The sequence below is a fragment of the Alexandromys fortis genome, unplaced genomic scaffold, assembly GCF_014885135.2.
Source record: "Alexandromys fortis isolate MF-2015 unplaced genomic scaffold, M_Fortis_MF-2015_v1.1 scaffold_218, whole genome shotgun sequence".
NCBI lineage: Eukaryota > Metazoa > Chordata > Mammalia > Rodentia > Cricetidae > Alexandromys > Alexandromys fortis.
In genome coordinates, this window is record NW_026068112.1 from 1,985,762 (window position 1) to 2,002,182 (window position 16,421).

The 16,421-nt window shown below is 43.3% G+C and overlaps 1 protein-coding gene across 4 annotated transcripts in view; it reads left to right on the top strand.

The window, feature by feature from the left end:
• Snx27 (sorting nexin 27) overlaps positions 1-14,287 on the top strand; it is an 86,073-nt gene extending 71,786 nt beyond the window's left edge. Inside the window, exons 9-12 of one of the 4 annotated variants that reach the window (XM_050124554.1) lie at positions 8,306-8,455; positions 9,025-9,153; positions 9,783-9,842; positions 9,947-14,287. In XM_050124554.1, coding sequence (XP_049980511.1) covers positions 8,306-8,455; positions 9,025-9,153; positions 9,783-9,842; positions 9,947-9,955 — 348 coding nt within the window. In that variant the 3' untranslated portion in view covers positions 9,956-14,287. The remainder of the gene's footprint in view (positions 1-8,305; positions 8,456-9,024; positions 9,154-9,782; positions 9,843-9,946) is intronic. The other 3 variants (XM_050124553.1, XM_050124556.1, XM_050124555.1) reach the window with 3 other exon arrangements.
• Positions 14,288-16,421: the final 2,134 nt, after the last annotated feature.

Here is a 16,421-nt window from a genome sequence, read left to right on the forward strand (position 1 = left end):
CACATGCTGTACTTATATCCATGCAGGCAAAACACTCATACACATGAAATAAATAAATCTAAAAAAATCCTTAACATTATAATATAAATATTCTGTAAGAACCTAGTATTTTTTTTAATTTTTTAAATATTTATTTACTTGTTACATGTACAATATTCTGTCTGTGTGTATGTCTGCATTTCAGAAGAGGGCACCAAGACCTCATTACAGATGGTTGTGAGCCACCATGTGGTTGCCGGAAATTGAACTCAGGACCTTTGGAAGAGCAGGCAGTACTCTTAACCACTGAGCCATCTCTCCAGCCCCCAAGAACCTAGTATTTGTATTTTTTTTTTTAAAGCTTTTAGTATTTATCTATTCTAGAGCATGTCTTAGTCCAGATTAGCCTAGAGCTTGGTATGTAGTCCAGGCTGGCCTCAAACTCTCAGTGTAGACCAGGTTAGCCTTGAGCTTATCTTGAATTTCCTATTTCAGCCTTCCATATGGTGAGACTACAGTTAGGTTTTTAACATTAACATTTAGTTTAGTCATGAGTTAGCAAAGTCAATACTTTTACAACTTATTTTTTCCATTTGTTTAGACAGTTATGCTCAGTAGAGCTTTTTTAATGTGTGATTTCCTAGAATTGTATTTGATTTAGACACTACTGGCTTCATGTAACTATTTAAATCTAAATTTGAAATTTAATAAAATTATTTAAATTTATCTTATATGCATTGATCTGAAAGTGACAGATCCCTTGGAACTGGAGTTACAGACAGTTGTGAGCTGCCATGTGGGTGCTGGGAATTGAATCTGGGTCCTCTGAAAGAGCAGTCAGTGCTCTTAACCACTGAGCCATCTCTCCAGTCCCTAAACTTGATTATTTAAAATTCATTCCTTTGCTTATACTGGCCACATTTTAAGTATTAAGTAGTTAGATGTGGCCAGTGGCTGCCATGTTGGACAGTACATGTATAGATCATTTTCAGCATTGCAGGAAGTTCTGTTGGATAGCACTACCTAGCATGTTCTTTAAATGTTTTAAAGTTAATTTTTATTTTGTATCTGCTGTAAATACAGTGGATGTTTTAAAAAAAACTAGTAAAAAATAATAAAAATAAAATGTAAAGAATGCAAAAATTTCAGTCTATAAATTTATAGTTATATATTTATAATATCATTATATAATTATATATAATATAGTTATAAATATATAAATTTATCAATTTCTCTCTTGGCAGATCACTTAAAACTGTAATTTTTGCAGTATTCCATGTGTGTCACACAGGACAGTAGGTGCATTAGTAATGATTCTGATACATTACGTGAATTATTTTTTTATCTTCTGTGTAGTTATGCATTTAAGTTAATTTATTAATTTAATTGGGCCAGGTGTGGTGGTATACACCTATAATGTCAGTCCTCCGGAAGCTAAGGCAAAAGGATTGTTATTTAGAACCAACTGGGCTATCTAACAAGTTTCAGTTTGAGATCAGCCTAATCATATAGACCATGTCTTGACTTCATTCATCGCCCCCAGATACATACACAGAGAACCATTAAGTTAGAAGGTAAATACGGTCAGCATTAATCTTAGCTCATAGCCTTATATCTAGAAAAGATAGCTATTTTATCACTTACATGATAAAAAATGATCTCTTTTCCATAGAAAATCACTAGAAATATAAGGAACCATTTTACCAATACATACAAGCAAACTAAAATCAAAAATCAAAAATCTTATAATTAAATATTGGCATGATTTTGGCTAAGGGAATTTTTCTGTCTATGAAATAATATTTTAAAACACAACTGTTTTTTAAGATACTAGCACTGGGGGGCTGGAGAGATGATTCAGCAGTTAAGAGCATTGACTCTTCTTCCAGAGGTCCTGAGTTCAATTCCTAGCAACCACATGGTGGCTCACAACCATTTATAATGAGATCTGGTGCCTTCTTCAGGGGTGCAGGTACACATGCAGGCAGAATATTATATTCATAATAAATAAATAAATAAATAAATAAATAAATAAATAAATAAATCTTTTTAAAAAAATATTAGCGCTGGGACCACGTGTGATGGCACACACCCACAGATCACTTGAGTATGAGGCCAGCCTGCATAGGAACTCCAGGCCAGCCAGAGCTACTTATTGAGGTCTTCTTTCAAAAAATAAACAAAAATCCATTGTCCTGGGAGTTGGAGAGATGGCTCAGTGGTGAAAAGCTCTGGCTACTCTTGAAGAGGACTGAGGGTCAGGTTCCAGCGCCTACATCAGCAGCTCACAACTATCTAACTGCAGGTCAGGGGATCTGATGCCTTCTTCTGCCCCCACAGCACCAGGCACACATGTGGTATATAAGCATACATACAATAAAAGTAGAAAATGTATTTTAAAAAGCATACTTAGAAGCTAGGCAGTGGTGCACACCTTTAATCCCAGTACTCAGAAGGCAGAGGCAGGCGGATCTCAGTGAGTTCTAGGCCATTTTAGTCCACAGAGCGAGTTCCAGGACAGCCAGGGCTGTTACACAGAGAAACCCTATCTAAAAAAAGAAAAAAAAGAAAAAAAAGAAAAAAAAAGAAGGAAAGAAAGAAAAAAAGCATACTTAAGATTGTGAAACCTGAAGAGCTTCAGAATCTCAATTCGAGCTTGGGGAGACTTGGCTCCCAGGGTTCCTCCATATTTCCATTAGACCTTTGGTTTGACCTTAGACAGGTGAGCTGGGAGAGCACAGAATTCTTTAGAATGGACCCTTCATCCATTTACCTGAACTGTACTGCTCTGTTAGGTACTACACCTCTCTCTTATTAACTACTGAACTTTTATAAAATCTCCTTTACTATACTTTTCCTCTTTCACCCAAGTGGTCACTTACCTAAGTCATATGTAATATTTAGCTATTCAAAATAGAGAATGGACACAATAATTCTGTGTGCTTGCTTTGTTTTTAGGCGAGGCCTCCTACCCAGGCTGGGGTTTCACTTGCTATCTAGCCAAAGCTGGTCTTGAACATCTTCCCACTTCCATCTCCCAGGTTCTAGGATCAGAGATGCAGACACTGTACCTAGCTTTAACATTTGTTTTTTTAGATATATGTTGTCAATATGTTAGAAAATAAAAATTTACCTTTTCTAATTTTAAATTCATATGAAGTGTCAGTGTTTCTTCTTTTCAAGTTTGCTACAAATGCAGCAATATTAGGATTGTGTACCTAAGAAATAATACCAACCTGAGAATCTCCAAAGACCTGGTCCCTGTAGGACTGTATCTGACTTCCTGTCAAGGACATGAGTGCCCTTCGTTTCCATTCAGATTATCTTTAGAATATAGGCCAATAAGGACTGTCTTTGAAGGTCTTTTGCTTTCAGGAGTGACATTGTTGAATCCAAGGATAAGAAGAGGAGATCTAGTCTGTACTGTCCATTCTAGACAGGTTATGAAGTATTAGCCTCATTTTACAAAGTGCACTCAGAGTGCAGTCCTTACCCAGTGTCCTAGTTACTTTTCTTGCTTATTGTGACCAAATACTAGACAAGAAGTGATGTAAGGGAGGAAGAAGTTACCCTGCTTACAGTTAGAGAGGATCCAGTCCGTCCATCATGGTGACAGGAGTGAGAGACTCCCTTAGGGACCCACTTCTTCCAGCAAGGTCTGCCTCCTGCAGCTTCCTTCCACAGCCAGCTGGGGACCAAGTGTTCAAACCCATGGGCCTATCTGAGTCATTTACATTCAAACCAGTTTGTAGGATCATGTGACTCGTCAGAGTAGAGCTGGGGTTAGGAGTGGGATTAGAACTGCCGCTCGTGTTGCATGTTTCCCCGGAGTCAAGGGCGAGACAGTGCCCTTTACTTCCAGGCGACGTTTTTCCAGTGGGAGAGGCCCCAGGAATAATATTTTCTTAATATCACAGAGCTTTCAGAATATGCAGAGGTCCATGTCTCTTCTGGTGGCTTTTTCTTAACCTTTGCCTTTATCTGCATGCTGCTTTAAAAAAAAAAAAGAAAGAAAAGAAAGAGAGCCTGGGTATGGTGGACCAAGCTTGTGATTCTAGTACTCATGACAGAGACAGAAACAAGTTTAAGGCTAGTCCGGTGTACTTAACCTGCTCCAGGTTATCCTACCTGACCACATAATAAGACCCTATCTGAAAGACAAAAAATCTGTACAGTAAAATGCCCTATTAGGAATATACAGATATGTTTGTCAGAACAGCAGAAGACAGTTCTCAGTGAATTTCTTTTATGTTGTGTTGTCTGAGGTTTCTGTCCTGCCTGGTTCCGGTTCCCACAGTCGTTAGGTCCCAAAGAATCACACAGAAGTCTACATTAGTTATAAACTGATTGGTCCATTAACTTCTTATTAACTCTTATAACTTATATTAACCCATTATTCTTATCTATGTTAGCCACATGGCTCAGTACCTTTTTTAGCGGGGCAATCACATCATCCTTCTTCTGTGGTTGGGACAGGACTGGGCTTCCTCCTTCCCAGAATCCTCATGTTCTCATAGACCTGCCTCTACTTCCTGTCTATTGTCCCACCTATACTTCCTGCCTGGCTACTGACCAATCAGTGTTTATTTAAAACATAGTTGATAGAATATAGACAATTGTCCTGCACCAGTGTCGACTTTTTTTTTTTTTGTGAAAGAACATGCAGAACTCATCTTCAGGTTCTGTGACACCCACCTGCATTACAGGTTCTGCGCCCTTGAGCAGAATAGCTGTGTGTGAGCCTGTCAGTGTTTCTTTTTAAAGATTTATTTATTATGTATACAGTATTCTGCCTCCATGTATGCCTGCAGGCCAGAGGAGGGCACCAGATCTCATTACAGATGGTTGTGAGCCACCATGTGGTTGCTGGGAATTGAACTCAGGACCTTTGGAAGAGCAGGCAATGCTCTTAACCACTGAGCCATCTCTCCAGCCCCCGCCTGTCAGCATTTCTAATGACTGTGTTACGAGTATAGCTTGGATTGGATGTTGGGAACCTGGGTTCAGGGCATTCTTTTTCCTTTACCATTTTATCCTAAGTTTTTAAGCACACAGAGAAGCTGAAAGGATGGCACATGTACCAGCTGCTACACTGGCTGGCTGTCTTCACCTTATAACCTGCATGCTTTGTTTGGCTCTGTCTTGTACTGGAGGTTTTTTTTTTTTTTTTTTTTTTGCTTCCCTCTCCGTAATGCTGAAGGTTGAAACCAGGACTTCACACGTGTTTGGCAAGTATTCTTTCACTGAGCTAATCTCCCAGTCCCTACTCTGGAAGTTGTTTTTGTTTTTAATGTGTGTTTGTCTGCTTGTCTGTATGTGTACCATGTGCATGCAGTGCCCAAAGAATCTAGAAGAGGTTGTCATCTTTTGGAGCTAGAGTAATAGACAATTGTGAGCCCTGCAGTTTGGGTGCTGGAGACCAGACTTTGATCCTCTGCCTGCGCAGCAACTGTTCTTAAATGCTGAGCTATCTCTCTAGCTAGCACCCTGCTCTAGAGTTTTTAAAAGTAATTTCCAGATCTGTCATTTCATAACCATTCCTTTTTGTACCCCAAGTGGGTGTACTGTCCCTCCTTGAGCTCTTAAGACATTTTTGTTGTTGTTGTTGTTGTTCGAGACAGGGTTTCTCTGTAGCTTTGGAGCCTGTCCTGGAACTAGCTCTTGTAGACCAGGCTGGTCTCGAACTCATGGAGATCCGCCTGCCTTTGCCTCCCAAGTGCTGGGATTAAAGGCATGCGCCACCACCACCCAGCTCTCTTAAGACATTCTTGAGAGCAAAATGATTAAATCCTTTGGCTAATAATAATGGAGCTTTTAAAAAGATTTTTTTTGTTGGTTTTTTTGTTTTGTTTTGTTTTTTGTTTTTGATTTTCAAGACAGGATTTCACCGTAGCTTTTGTAGACCAGGCTGTCCTCGAACTCACAGAGATCGCCACCACCGCCCAGCTTAAAAAGATTTTTAACTACTGAGCAGTGGTGGCCCACACCTTTAATTCCATCATTCAGGTGGCAGAGGCAGGCAGATCTCTTGTGAGTTCGAGGCTAGCCTGGTCTACAGAGTGAGTTCCAAAACAGCCATTGCTACACAGAGAAACTTTGTTGGGTGGTAGTGGTGCATGCCTTTCATCCCAGCACTTGGAAGGCAGAGGCAGGCAAATCTCTCTGAGTTCAAGGACAACCTGGTTCCAGCCAGGGCTACCCAGAGAAATTTGTCTTGAAAAGGGAAACAAAAACAAAAAAAATTAAATTATCATTTATTAATTATATAATTATGCATTAAATTCTGTGCTTAAATATTTTATATTTGATGCTAACAAATAATATTATGACATAGTTGCTATCATTCTTTCCACTTTATAGAGTAAGAGAGTAAGGGGCTGGATTTAGTAACTTGTCTAAGGTTCTATAAGTAGGAAATAATGCAGTTTGAGTTCCAGCGCAAGGTCATCTGAGCCAGCCCAGGGACCCAGTCACTCCTCTCTGCTGTCTCTCCCAGGCCTGTTACTGGGTTATAGCTCAGAAGAGTTTCTGCCCACTCCAGAGCACCTGCCTCTTGTCATATTTGCCTGTAAGTAGCAGGCTTTGCTCTTCTTCTCATAGTGCTAGAGCAGCAACTAACATGGGTACAGGAAGGGCAGAGGTGGGTGGAGTGGGATGGTGGGAGGATGAGGGGAAACAGACTCTTCTGAACTCACCTGCCTCCGTTTGTTTGTTTTTTTTTCCTCTGTTCTTCTTCATTGTAATTTCCCATCTTTTCACTTACTTTACTGAAGAAGAATATAAAGTAGGCAAGGTGAAGCCGGGCGGTGGTGGCGCATGCCTTTAATCCCAGCACTCGGGAGGCAGAGGTAGGCGGATCTCTGTGAGCTTGAGGCCAGCCTGGTCTACAGAGTTCTAGGATAGGCTCCAAAGCTACACAGAGAAACCTTGTTTCGAAAAACAAACAAATAAGCAAAAAAGTAGGCAAAAAAAAAAAAAGTGATCCTTTCTCCCTGGACCCCTAGCCCCTAACAGCAGTAGCAGAGCCGCAATGGCCTGGTGTCTTTGTTGTGCTCACGTCATCTCTTGGTAAGAGAGAAGGCAGCTGTCTGGCTCTCGTGCTGAAGTCACCTGGGGTGGTGCCCTGGTCTTCTGTGACTTCCTGTGCGCGTGTGGGAGTAATCCCGTATGCTTATTTCCGAGGCAACCCTTGGAAGGACACCAGCTCAGAGATTGTGAATCTTTTTATTTCCTCCTTCATCTCCCTTTGTCTACGCGCTTTCATGTTCCATCCATGTGTCTTCTCACCTTGGAATTGGGAGTTGAATCAGAGACCAGGGGTAACAGTAGACCGGGAGCAAGGCCGAGTGAGCTTCAGAGTTCACAGGCATCTCTGGATTAACCTTGAGAGGATCACGTATTTGTGTATTTGGGTCCAGATGCTGTACGAGGAGGTGCACGGTCTTAGTTTTCTCTGTGCTGCTGTGATGAAATGCCCTGACAATCAGCGGAAGGTTTATTTGAGTTCGTAGTTCAGGCTGTGGGACTTGAAACAGCTCGTCCCAGCACACCCGCACAGTCCATAGCACTCATGCCTGCTCAGCTCACCTTTCCCCTTTAGACAATCTAACACCAAAGCCCGGCAGTTGTGCCGCTTGCGTTTAGGCGGGGCCTCCCACATCAGTTTAAACATGTAACCCCACCTCCACCACAGACATGCCCATGGACAGCTCAGTCTAGACAGTTCCTCACGGAGCCCCTTTCTCAGTCGGCTTTAGAATGTGTTGAGTTGGCAATTGAAACTAACTACCACACTTACATACTTGAGACTTGTAACAGCAGAGTCACTTAGGAATTCATTGATGCTGAAGAAAGGGAAGTCTAGGGATCTGGTCTAATTGTTCCATTTCTGACAAATAACCTCACTCTGGGTTCTGTAGAGTGACAAGAGGACAAGTTGGCCATGGGTGTGAGCTGTGTAGTAGTTTAGTCTCCATCATTAAGATCGGTGTAACTTGGTTAGCAAAGATGGGTAGAAACAATTATGAAGATAGACTAGATTCCCGTGCCTGAAGTACAGTGGAGGGAGAGGACCACACTGGCTGAAGCTGATGGTCTTGACAACAGCGTCTTTCCTGTCTCTTTAAGTGGAGAACTGGTGTTAGGAGGGTGGCAGTAGAAGCTAAGAATGGGATAAAGGAGTGCACAGAGGCCTGACCCAATGCAGGGACAAAAGCGAGTCAGAAGCCAGGGCTTTGGGCAGTTTCGGTGAAATACTCTTGTCCATCCAGTAACTGCATTGTGCTTCAGTGTCTTTGTGACATGGTTTTCACTTTTGTTTATTTAGTACCTCAACATGCTAAGGACTTGTGAGGGCTACAATGAAATCATCTTCCCACACTGTGCCTGTGACTCCAGGAGGAAGGGGCACGTTATCACAGCCATCAGCATCACGCACTTTAAGCTTCATGCCTGCACTGAAGAAGGGCAACTGGAGGTAGGCATTTCCCTGGGACTGGGCCAGGAGCTCTGTGATACTTTCTGTGTTTTAGATCTTCTTTGTGGGACAATTGAAATCAAAACTGTGTTGATAATCAGTGAATCCATATTGATCCTTACTTCATTGACTCCTTACACCAAATTATTCATTTTGATTATTGTATGGTGGGGGTGTGTGTACACATGCGTGTGTGTGTGTGCGTGCATGTGAGTGTGCGTGTGCATGTGGGTGTATGCTTTCGTTCATGTATGTGAGTGGCCATGCATGTGTGTATGTGTGCATGCACGTGTTGTATGTGTGCATGCACACACATGCATGTCATGGTGCATTTGTGGAGGTTTTAAGATGACTTTGTGCTAGAGTCTTTTTCTCTTTTTCCACCTTTGTTCGGGTTCTGGGGCTCAAACTCAGGTCACCTTGCCCAGCAAGCACTTGCCCACGGAGCCAGTGTCCCAGCCTCAGTTTCTCTTGTCCCAGCCTTTCCCTGAAGCACTAGTGTTTCTCTGTCAGAATGCCTTTACCTCAGCTAGTCTGTAGTCCTTACTCTGGTGTTCTTGGCTGTCTAGAACCAGGTCATAGCATTTGAATGGGATGAAATGCAGCGATGGGACACAGATGAAGAGGGGATGGCCTTCTGTTTTGAATATGCACGAGGAGAGAAGAAGCCTCGATGGGTTAAAATCTTCACACCATATGTGAGTGGGAGATGGGGGCACAGGGGAGAGAGAGTGGGCTTTAAGTAAATCCTAGTGGGAACTAAAGGGAAAATCGCATGAATCTGGGGCTCTAGGAAGCATTGAAGTTATGATCTCAGAGAATTCTTTCTCTCCATTGTCTTGCTATAGTTATTGTTTGTTGGGTTTTTGTTTGTTTGTGACAAGATCTCACAATGAAGCCATGGTTGGCCTGGGACTTGCTAATGTAGACCAGGCTGGCTTTGAGCTCAAATCTACCTGCTTCTGCCTTCTGATTAAAGATTCTGCTGGGATTAAAGATGAATGCCATCACAGCCTGGTTTCTCTGGAGTATTTCTATAGCCCTGAACACATACTTTATTCCTTTGTTGATAGCCATAAGATCAAAAGGAATAGTTTGATGTTTTGTCCAGCTGGGATTGTGAAATTTGCATCCATATGTCATAGTCACCACTAGGAGGAGCTCGAGAACAATAGATTGCCAGGTCTGTGTTTAGGGTTCACAGCAGGATCTTTTTCTGTCCTGGGTGGGTTTGGAAGGTGGGGTGATAGAGCTGAAGTTCAAAGATGAGGTCTTGTGTTTGCTCTTGGGAAGTCAGTGAGTATTGCTACCTTTTTTTTTTTTCCAGTTCAATTACATGCATGAATGCTTTGAGAGGGTATTCTGCGAGCTCAAGTGGAGAAAAGAGGTAATTGTAAAGAATTCTTGAATTAATTTTCTCATCTTCTTATTTAAAATTTATAGGTCCATGACCAAATACTGGGACCCTCACCTCCATTTCTGTCTTTCTAGGAATATTAGTTAGAGACTGATTGTCCCATGTGAGCCAGGACATTCTCCCAGCAAGGCTGGCCTCTGGATGGTGAATGGGCTATGCACAAAGCCCTGCTTCTCCCCTTGTGTAGGGGTAGACACTGGCTGCAGGCTCTCCCACCTCTCATGGCTTCATGGACCCTCTTCTGCCTGTTTGTTTGATTTTTATTGTTGTTGTTGTTTTAATCAAATAGCCCTCCATGCTGTTCCTGACCCAGGAGAGCACCTGCCCTGAGTTTTAGCCATCTGCCTGGATAAGTCACAGTAGGGTCTTTCTTCACTAACCAAGAACATACATGTGGGGGAAATTTGTTGCGCTGTTGTTTATGGCATCCGTGCTGGAACAGAATTTAGAAGACTCTGTCTAAATACTTAGCTACTTAAATTCTCAGAGAAAATCAGGAAATCAAAAGGTCCAGTCATTCATGTGGAAGTTGATGTTCTTGCTATAGTAGAAAGAACACTGGGCTCTGAAAGTCACCTGGGATTTCTCCTGCTTCTTTGGTCTGTGATTTTGGGCAAAGCAACTTCCTTAGATCTGAATTGTCTCTTGTAAAACAGGAAGACTGAGCCAGGTGGTGGTAGTGAGAGAGAGTTCTCTGTGCTCAAGGAGGCTGTGGTTCTGGATGGGAAGCTGGTCGAGCTGTCCGCTAGGCTTGCTGCTCCAGCTCTGTCTGAGGATTGTCTCCAGATCGGAGGCCACGCTGCTCCTCAATAACTCTTCTTTTTTTTCCTTTCAGAATATTTTCCAGATGGCGAGGTCACAGCAGAGGGATGTGGCCACCTAGCCTTTCCTCATCCCATCCCTTCTCCTTGCCCTCATCCTCTTGGCCCTCTTGTCTCCCATGTCACACAGTAACCATTAACACAAAAGAAGAAAAAAAGGTCGTTATATCCCAAAGTCCTAAGCTAAATATTAATAACTCCCTGTGAACTTCACGTCTCTGGAACTGAGCTGGTAGAGAACAGCAGGTTGATAGTGCCAGAAGTCCACTGAGATCAGACAGAAGTAAGCCCAACCAACTCACCAAAGGCACCCTTGTTGTTTCCCCAGGCCTCGTACCAACAAACTCTCCTGTACTATATTTTTAAAACTGGAACTATGAACTCCATCCGTTTGCACTGTTCAAGCATATATATGTATGTATGTAAAAAATTATATATACACAAATTAGCTGCACGTATATACATATATATTTCTTTTTAAATTTCCTATTGATGGCAGTACCTTTTTTAGCTTGTGTTTTTACACACCTTTCACTGAATTCATGACCTCTCTCTTGCTCTCTTTATTTTGAAACAAACTTTAAAAAGGAAAAAAAAAATTACAGGGAAAATACCTCTCCTCATGCAGGACTCGGAAAGTTTACAACCTGCTTGGTTCCCCCCTTTTTTTGTGTTGAGTACAGTTTCTGGCTATTGGTTTGCCATAGAGTCCGAGGAGCAAGGAATGTATGTCTTTATCTTCAAGAGGGTTCTGAGAAGAAAGGCTGTTTCTCAAGAGCAACTAGACTGCAGGTCTACAGGGAGTCTAAAGACCTATGGTCTCCATTCCAAGTCATTGTGACTGACTAGTTCATTCTACATCTCCTTCCTGTTTCTTTCGGGCCTTTTATATGCTTCCTTTCAATTGGCCCAAAACAGAGGTGAGGGTAGTGTCAGGGAGCTGTCACCATAGGAAACTTCTCTTCTGCAACAGGGACAGTATTAGGAACATACAGAGGGAAGGAAGGAAGCAGTGCCTCATGTTTATAAGGGTTTACCTCCTCCGTTCCTGTCGAGTAACTACCTTTATTTTACACCCTCCATGACTTCCTTAAACAGTTTTGTGGGGAGGGAGTGACTTGGGGAAACTTAGAGTCTGGGTCTCGGTCAACCAAATCAGAGCCCTTTTCATGCCAGCTCAGGGCCAGGAAGAAGTGGAATATGCTTGATTTCAGTTGGTCTCCACTCTTTACTTCAAAGGGGACTGGAGAGAAGTCTCTCAGAGTTCTTCATCTGGGGCTGGATTGGGCCTCAGTGGGCAGAGTGCTTGCCTGGTGTGCACAAAGCCCTAGGTTCCACCCCAGCACAGCATAAATCTGGGTGTGGTGGTGCACACCTGTAATCTCAGCACTTAGTCAGAAGTTCAAGCCCATCCTGAGTTCAGGGTTGTCCTTGATTCCATGAGACCCTGTCTCAGAAGTAGAAGAGGTCCTTGTCTGCCTTTGCATTTGGACTTCTAGGGCCTAAGAACTACATTAGGGGCACAGGCCAGGGCTGGCACTAGGGTAATATTCTCAGACCTTGAGTTCCTGCTTCCCCGCTGTACCTTCCAAATGGAAGCCTCCATAGGCTGGCATCTGGGCTTTATACAGCTGGAAGGCAGCTGGAATTGGGTGGTGTTGGCAGTGTTGGGTTTGGTTTAAAACTTCATACTGCTTTCATACTGGTTTTGCAGATTACTAGGAGACCACTTTTCTGTCTCTATTATTCTGGCAGCCACTTGTCCCAGGGTGTGAACCTTTTAGAACAGCCTATTCCTTCCCTCTACAAATCTGTGGGACCAGGGAGTATAAAATATAAGAGTGGTGTTTAAAGTTGGAGAGGGTGGTACTTGATTTGAAGGCTTTGATCCAGGATCAGCTCTTCCTTCTGGCTTTAATCCTGAGTCTGAGTACCTTAAAAGTAGATGCATTGATTTCTACTCCAAGGTACTTTGGAGGTCATCTTTGTTCAAACTGTAAAAATAGCAACAGTGTGCTCCTGTTCCCTCAGTGAGAGAGGCATGAAGGCGTCTACTTAACAGCCTTCTAGAGAAGAGACAGGGCTTTTTGGAGGTCTCTAAGTATGAGCCCCAAAGGTGTTGGCCTGTTAACAGAATCTGTGTAGGAGCAGCCTACTTGAGGCAGTCTCATAGCTGCAGCAAGGAGACGAGAAAGAGGAGACCCAGAGGGCTCAGAGTGGGGCTCCAGTCATGGAGGCAGAGGCCACCATGGCCAGAGACCCACAGCATCCAGCCCCTTTGCATGAAGCAGTGTTAGATGTAACTCAACTCTACTCCATCTGCCCATTTCCCCTGCACTTTTTCTTCAGTCCCTACTATGTTTTGTAGTTCTGGCTTCTGCCCAAGGTGGCATCTGTCTCCCAGTCTTCTTTTGCAGTTTGTCTCTGAGAAAGGGAATCCGCCTCCCCATCTTCACCCCAGCAGGATCTTCCTGCTCTCCCATTGTCTCCTCCATGTTGAGTTTCTATGAGACAAAAATTCAAAAGATTTTTATGGACCCTGAGAAACCTGACCCGTAGGAAGCTTTGTTTGGGTAGTGCTTTGAGCTTGCTGCTCTTTGTATTTTTATCCTGGTGCCCATTTTCCTGCCCTTCCCATGCCGAGGCCTAAGCTCAGCACAGCTACATATACTTTAGTGCTCAGAGCAGCTCCGAGGCCTGGACAGAGCTCTCAGGGAGGAACGAGATAAATATTCCAGCATCCTCTTGCCTGGCCCATTTAGTTTTATCCTTTAGTTACCTGGGCCAGTAGCTTTGAGTTACCCCTTTTATAGCTCCAACCCCATGCTTGGAGCAGCAAAGTAGGGCACTGATAAGAGGGGACACCTCTTTCATCTCAGAATTTCCAGCTTATGGGCCAGCTCCTAGAAAGCCGCTTTCTTAAAGGGACCTGCATGCATGAGTTGACCTGAAGTCTCCCGGACTGGAGGATCTCCCTGTCTCCTGTCCATTAATATGTCTGGGGATGGCCTCAGCACATGGCCGCTCCTCCAGTTTCGTGGGTTACTTTAACTTCGTTTTGGAGGAGGGAGAGCGTGGCCGAATACTCAGAACTAGTGGGAGGGAAAATGCTTCTTTAGCCCCCCCATCTTGGTTTCCTCCTAATCCAACCTGAGTGCATCTGCCAGGCTCCCTCTACCTAGACAGCAGCAGCTTTTTCAGCAGTAACTGAGGTGTACGGAAACTGGGCTCTAGGGAGGAACAAGACTGAAGAGGGGCTGACTCTAGTAGGAGCACCTGGCCAGCTGCTAAACATGGGCGCCAACTTGATATCAGGCCCCCTTTTAAGCCAGTGAGCTGGGCTTCAGTTTTTCCCAGGCCATGCATCCTTTTAATTTATTTGAGAGAAACTCTAATTGTATTTTCACTGCAGTATCTTGTATTTTTATTTGTGATCTATGAAATGTGAAGAGAAAATGCAGAGACCACACTGGCTCCAGTGTTTCTCCAGCCCCTGCTCTAGAGCTAACCACTCTAAGATTGTTTGGTAATGTCACTTAGTGTAATTAATTGTAACATATTCTTTTAAATAAATTGATTTATTGATGAAACAGTTCTTTGGTTTCCTAGACTACAAATCCTTTGGGTTATGTGGGAAGAACTAAGGAGGGGCCCTTGAGAGTTTGGTTGGAACGACTAGTCTGAAAATGAGAGGGAATATCTGACTGGTTTTCCCAGGTACCCAGAGAGGCAGGGAATAGAGGCAGGAAGGGACAGTTCTTTTCCCAGTAGCTCCCTCAGAAATCCCACCTGCTTCCTCAGCTCTGAGTTTGTTGAGCTCTCCTATTCACAGACCCCTTCACCAAGCACAAAGAAAACCTGGCAGCGCCTCTGGGATATAGTATTAGGCCCCACCTCGCCCCCAGCATGTGTGAATCTCCTAAGTAAACAAGGAGACATTTTTAGATCACCCCTAGCGAATGCTTAGGCAGCACCAGGTCTGGGGGCTGAGAATAAAGGTGATCCTGCTCTCCTTGCTCTGAGTACCAGGCCACCTCCTACTCAGAAGCTCAGCATTTGTAATGGGTCAGACGTTTCTTCGTTATTTTCATAACCTTTACCACTTGCTTTTCTTCCTTAGCTGACCCTAAGAGCAAGGACCAAGTTTGACATTTGGATTTGGGAAGAGACGATATTCACAGTCTCATTCGCCCAGCCACCAACGTCTAGTATTTGGAATCTGACACTGGCCACTAGACATTAAAAAATCTTTTTTTTTCTTTAATTAGGAGAGATCCATAGAAAGGTAGAATTATAGAATTAGAATTACAGAGGTTAAAGCCAGCTCCATTAAGAAATACCATGTGGGGGCTGGAGAGATGGCTCAGGGGTTAAGAGCATTGCCTGCTCTTCCAGAGGTCCTGAGTTCAATTCCCAGCAACCACATGGTGGCTCACAACCATCTGTAATGAGGTCTGGTGCCCTGTTCTGGCCTTCAGGCATACACACAGACAGAACATTGTATACATAATAAATAAATATTAAAAAAAAAAGTACAAAACAATCTGGATGGCAGGGAAAAAGACATTCAAAAACAACTGACCTTTACTAAGCCAATCTTTCCGAAAGTCAAATTGCTCTCGTCTATCTTTCTGCAGGCCTTAAAATAAAGATATCAGCTAACACATCCTAAAAAAANGTAATTAGGTCTGGTGCCCTCTTCTGGCCTGCAGAAATACACGCAGACAGAATATTGTATACATAAAATAAATAAATAAATATTTAAAAAAAAATACCATGTGTATGGGACATTGTGTGAGAAACTGCAGTAGATACAGGTATGGTCCTAGCCTTAAGAGGAGACAGTGCAAGATTTCAGGGCTATGAGCGTTCCAGTTAAAGGCCCAGACGTGGTGGTGCATGTCTATAACCTCAGGACTCAGGAAACAGGAGGATTAGGAATGCAAGACCAGACTCAGCTACACAGCAAGTTCACAGCCAGCCCGGGCCACATAAGACCCTGTCTCAAAATTGAGGGAAGGACCAAGATGCGTCAGTAAAGATGCTTGCTGCCAAGCCTGACAACCTGAGTTCGATCCCTGTGTCCCATGTGGAAAGAGAAAGCTTGATTTCCACGAGTGATTCTCTGCATACACATGAGTTGTATTGCATGCACATATGCAATAAATATAATAAATATTAGGACTTAAAGATGAAGGCAAACGGAAATCTTAATGTATTTAATGTGAATTATTTAACATGAGTAGAATTTCATCAAGCAGGTCTCAAACAGTATTGGGCTGTTATGCATAAGACACTGCAGCAATGGAGGATGAAGAAACCCAGGGTAAGAAAGACCAGACTTGTCCAGAGCACAGTGAGAACACGGTTTCAGTGGAACAGAGGGTATGTACAAGAATGCAGTAGGAGGTAAGGGTTCCCCCAGCCCGTTTCTACAGTGTGTGTGTGTGTGTGTGTGTGTGTGTGTGTTGACATGCACAAATCACAGTACACATGTGGGAGGTCAGAGGGCAATTTGTGGCAGGTGATTCTCCTTCCACTGTTCAGAAGACAGGATCAATTAGGAGACTATTCTAATTATTCCATTAAGAAGCAGACACGCCGGGTGGTGGTGGTGCACACCTTTAATCCCAGCACTCGGGAGGCAGAGTCAGGCAGATCTCTGTGAGTTCGAGGCCAGCCTGGTCTACAAGAGCTAGTTCCAGGACAGGAACCAAAAAAAAAAAAA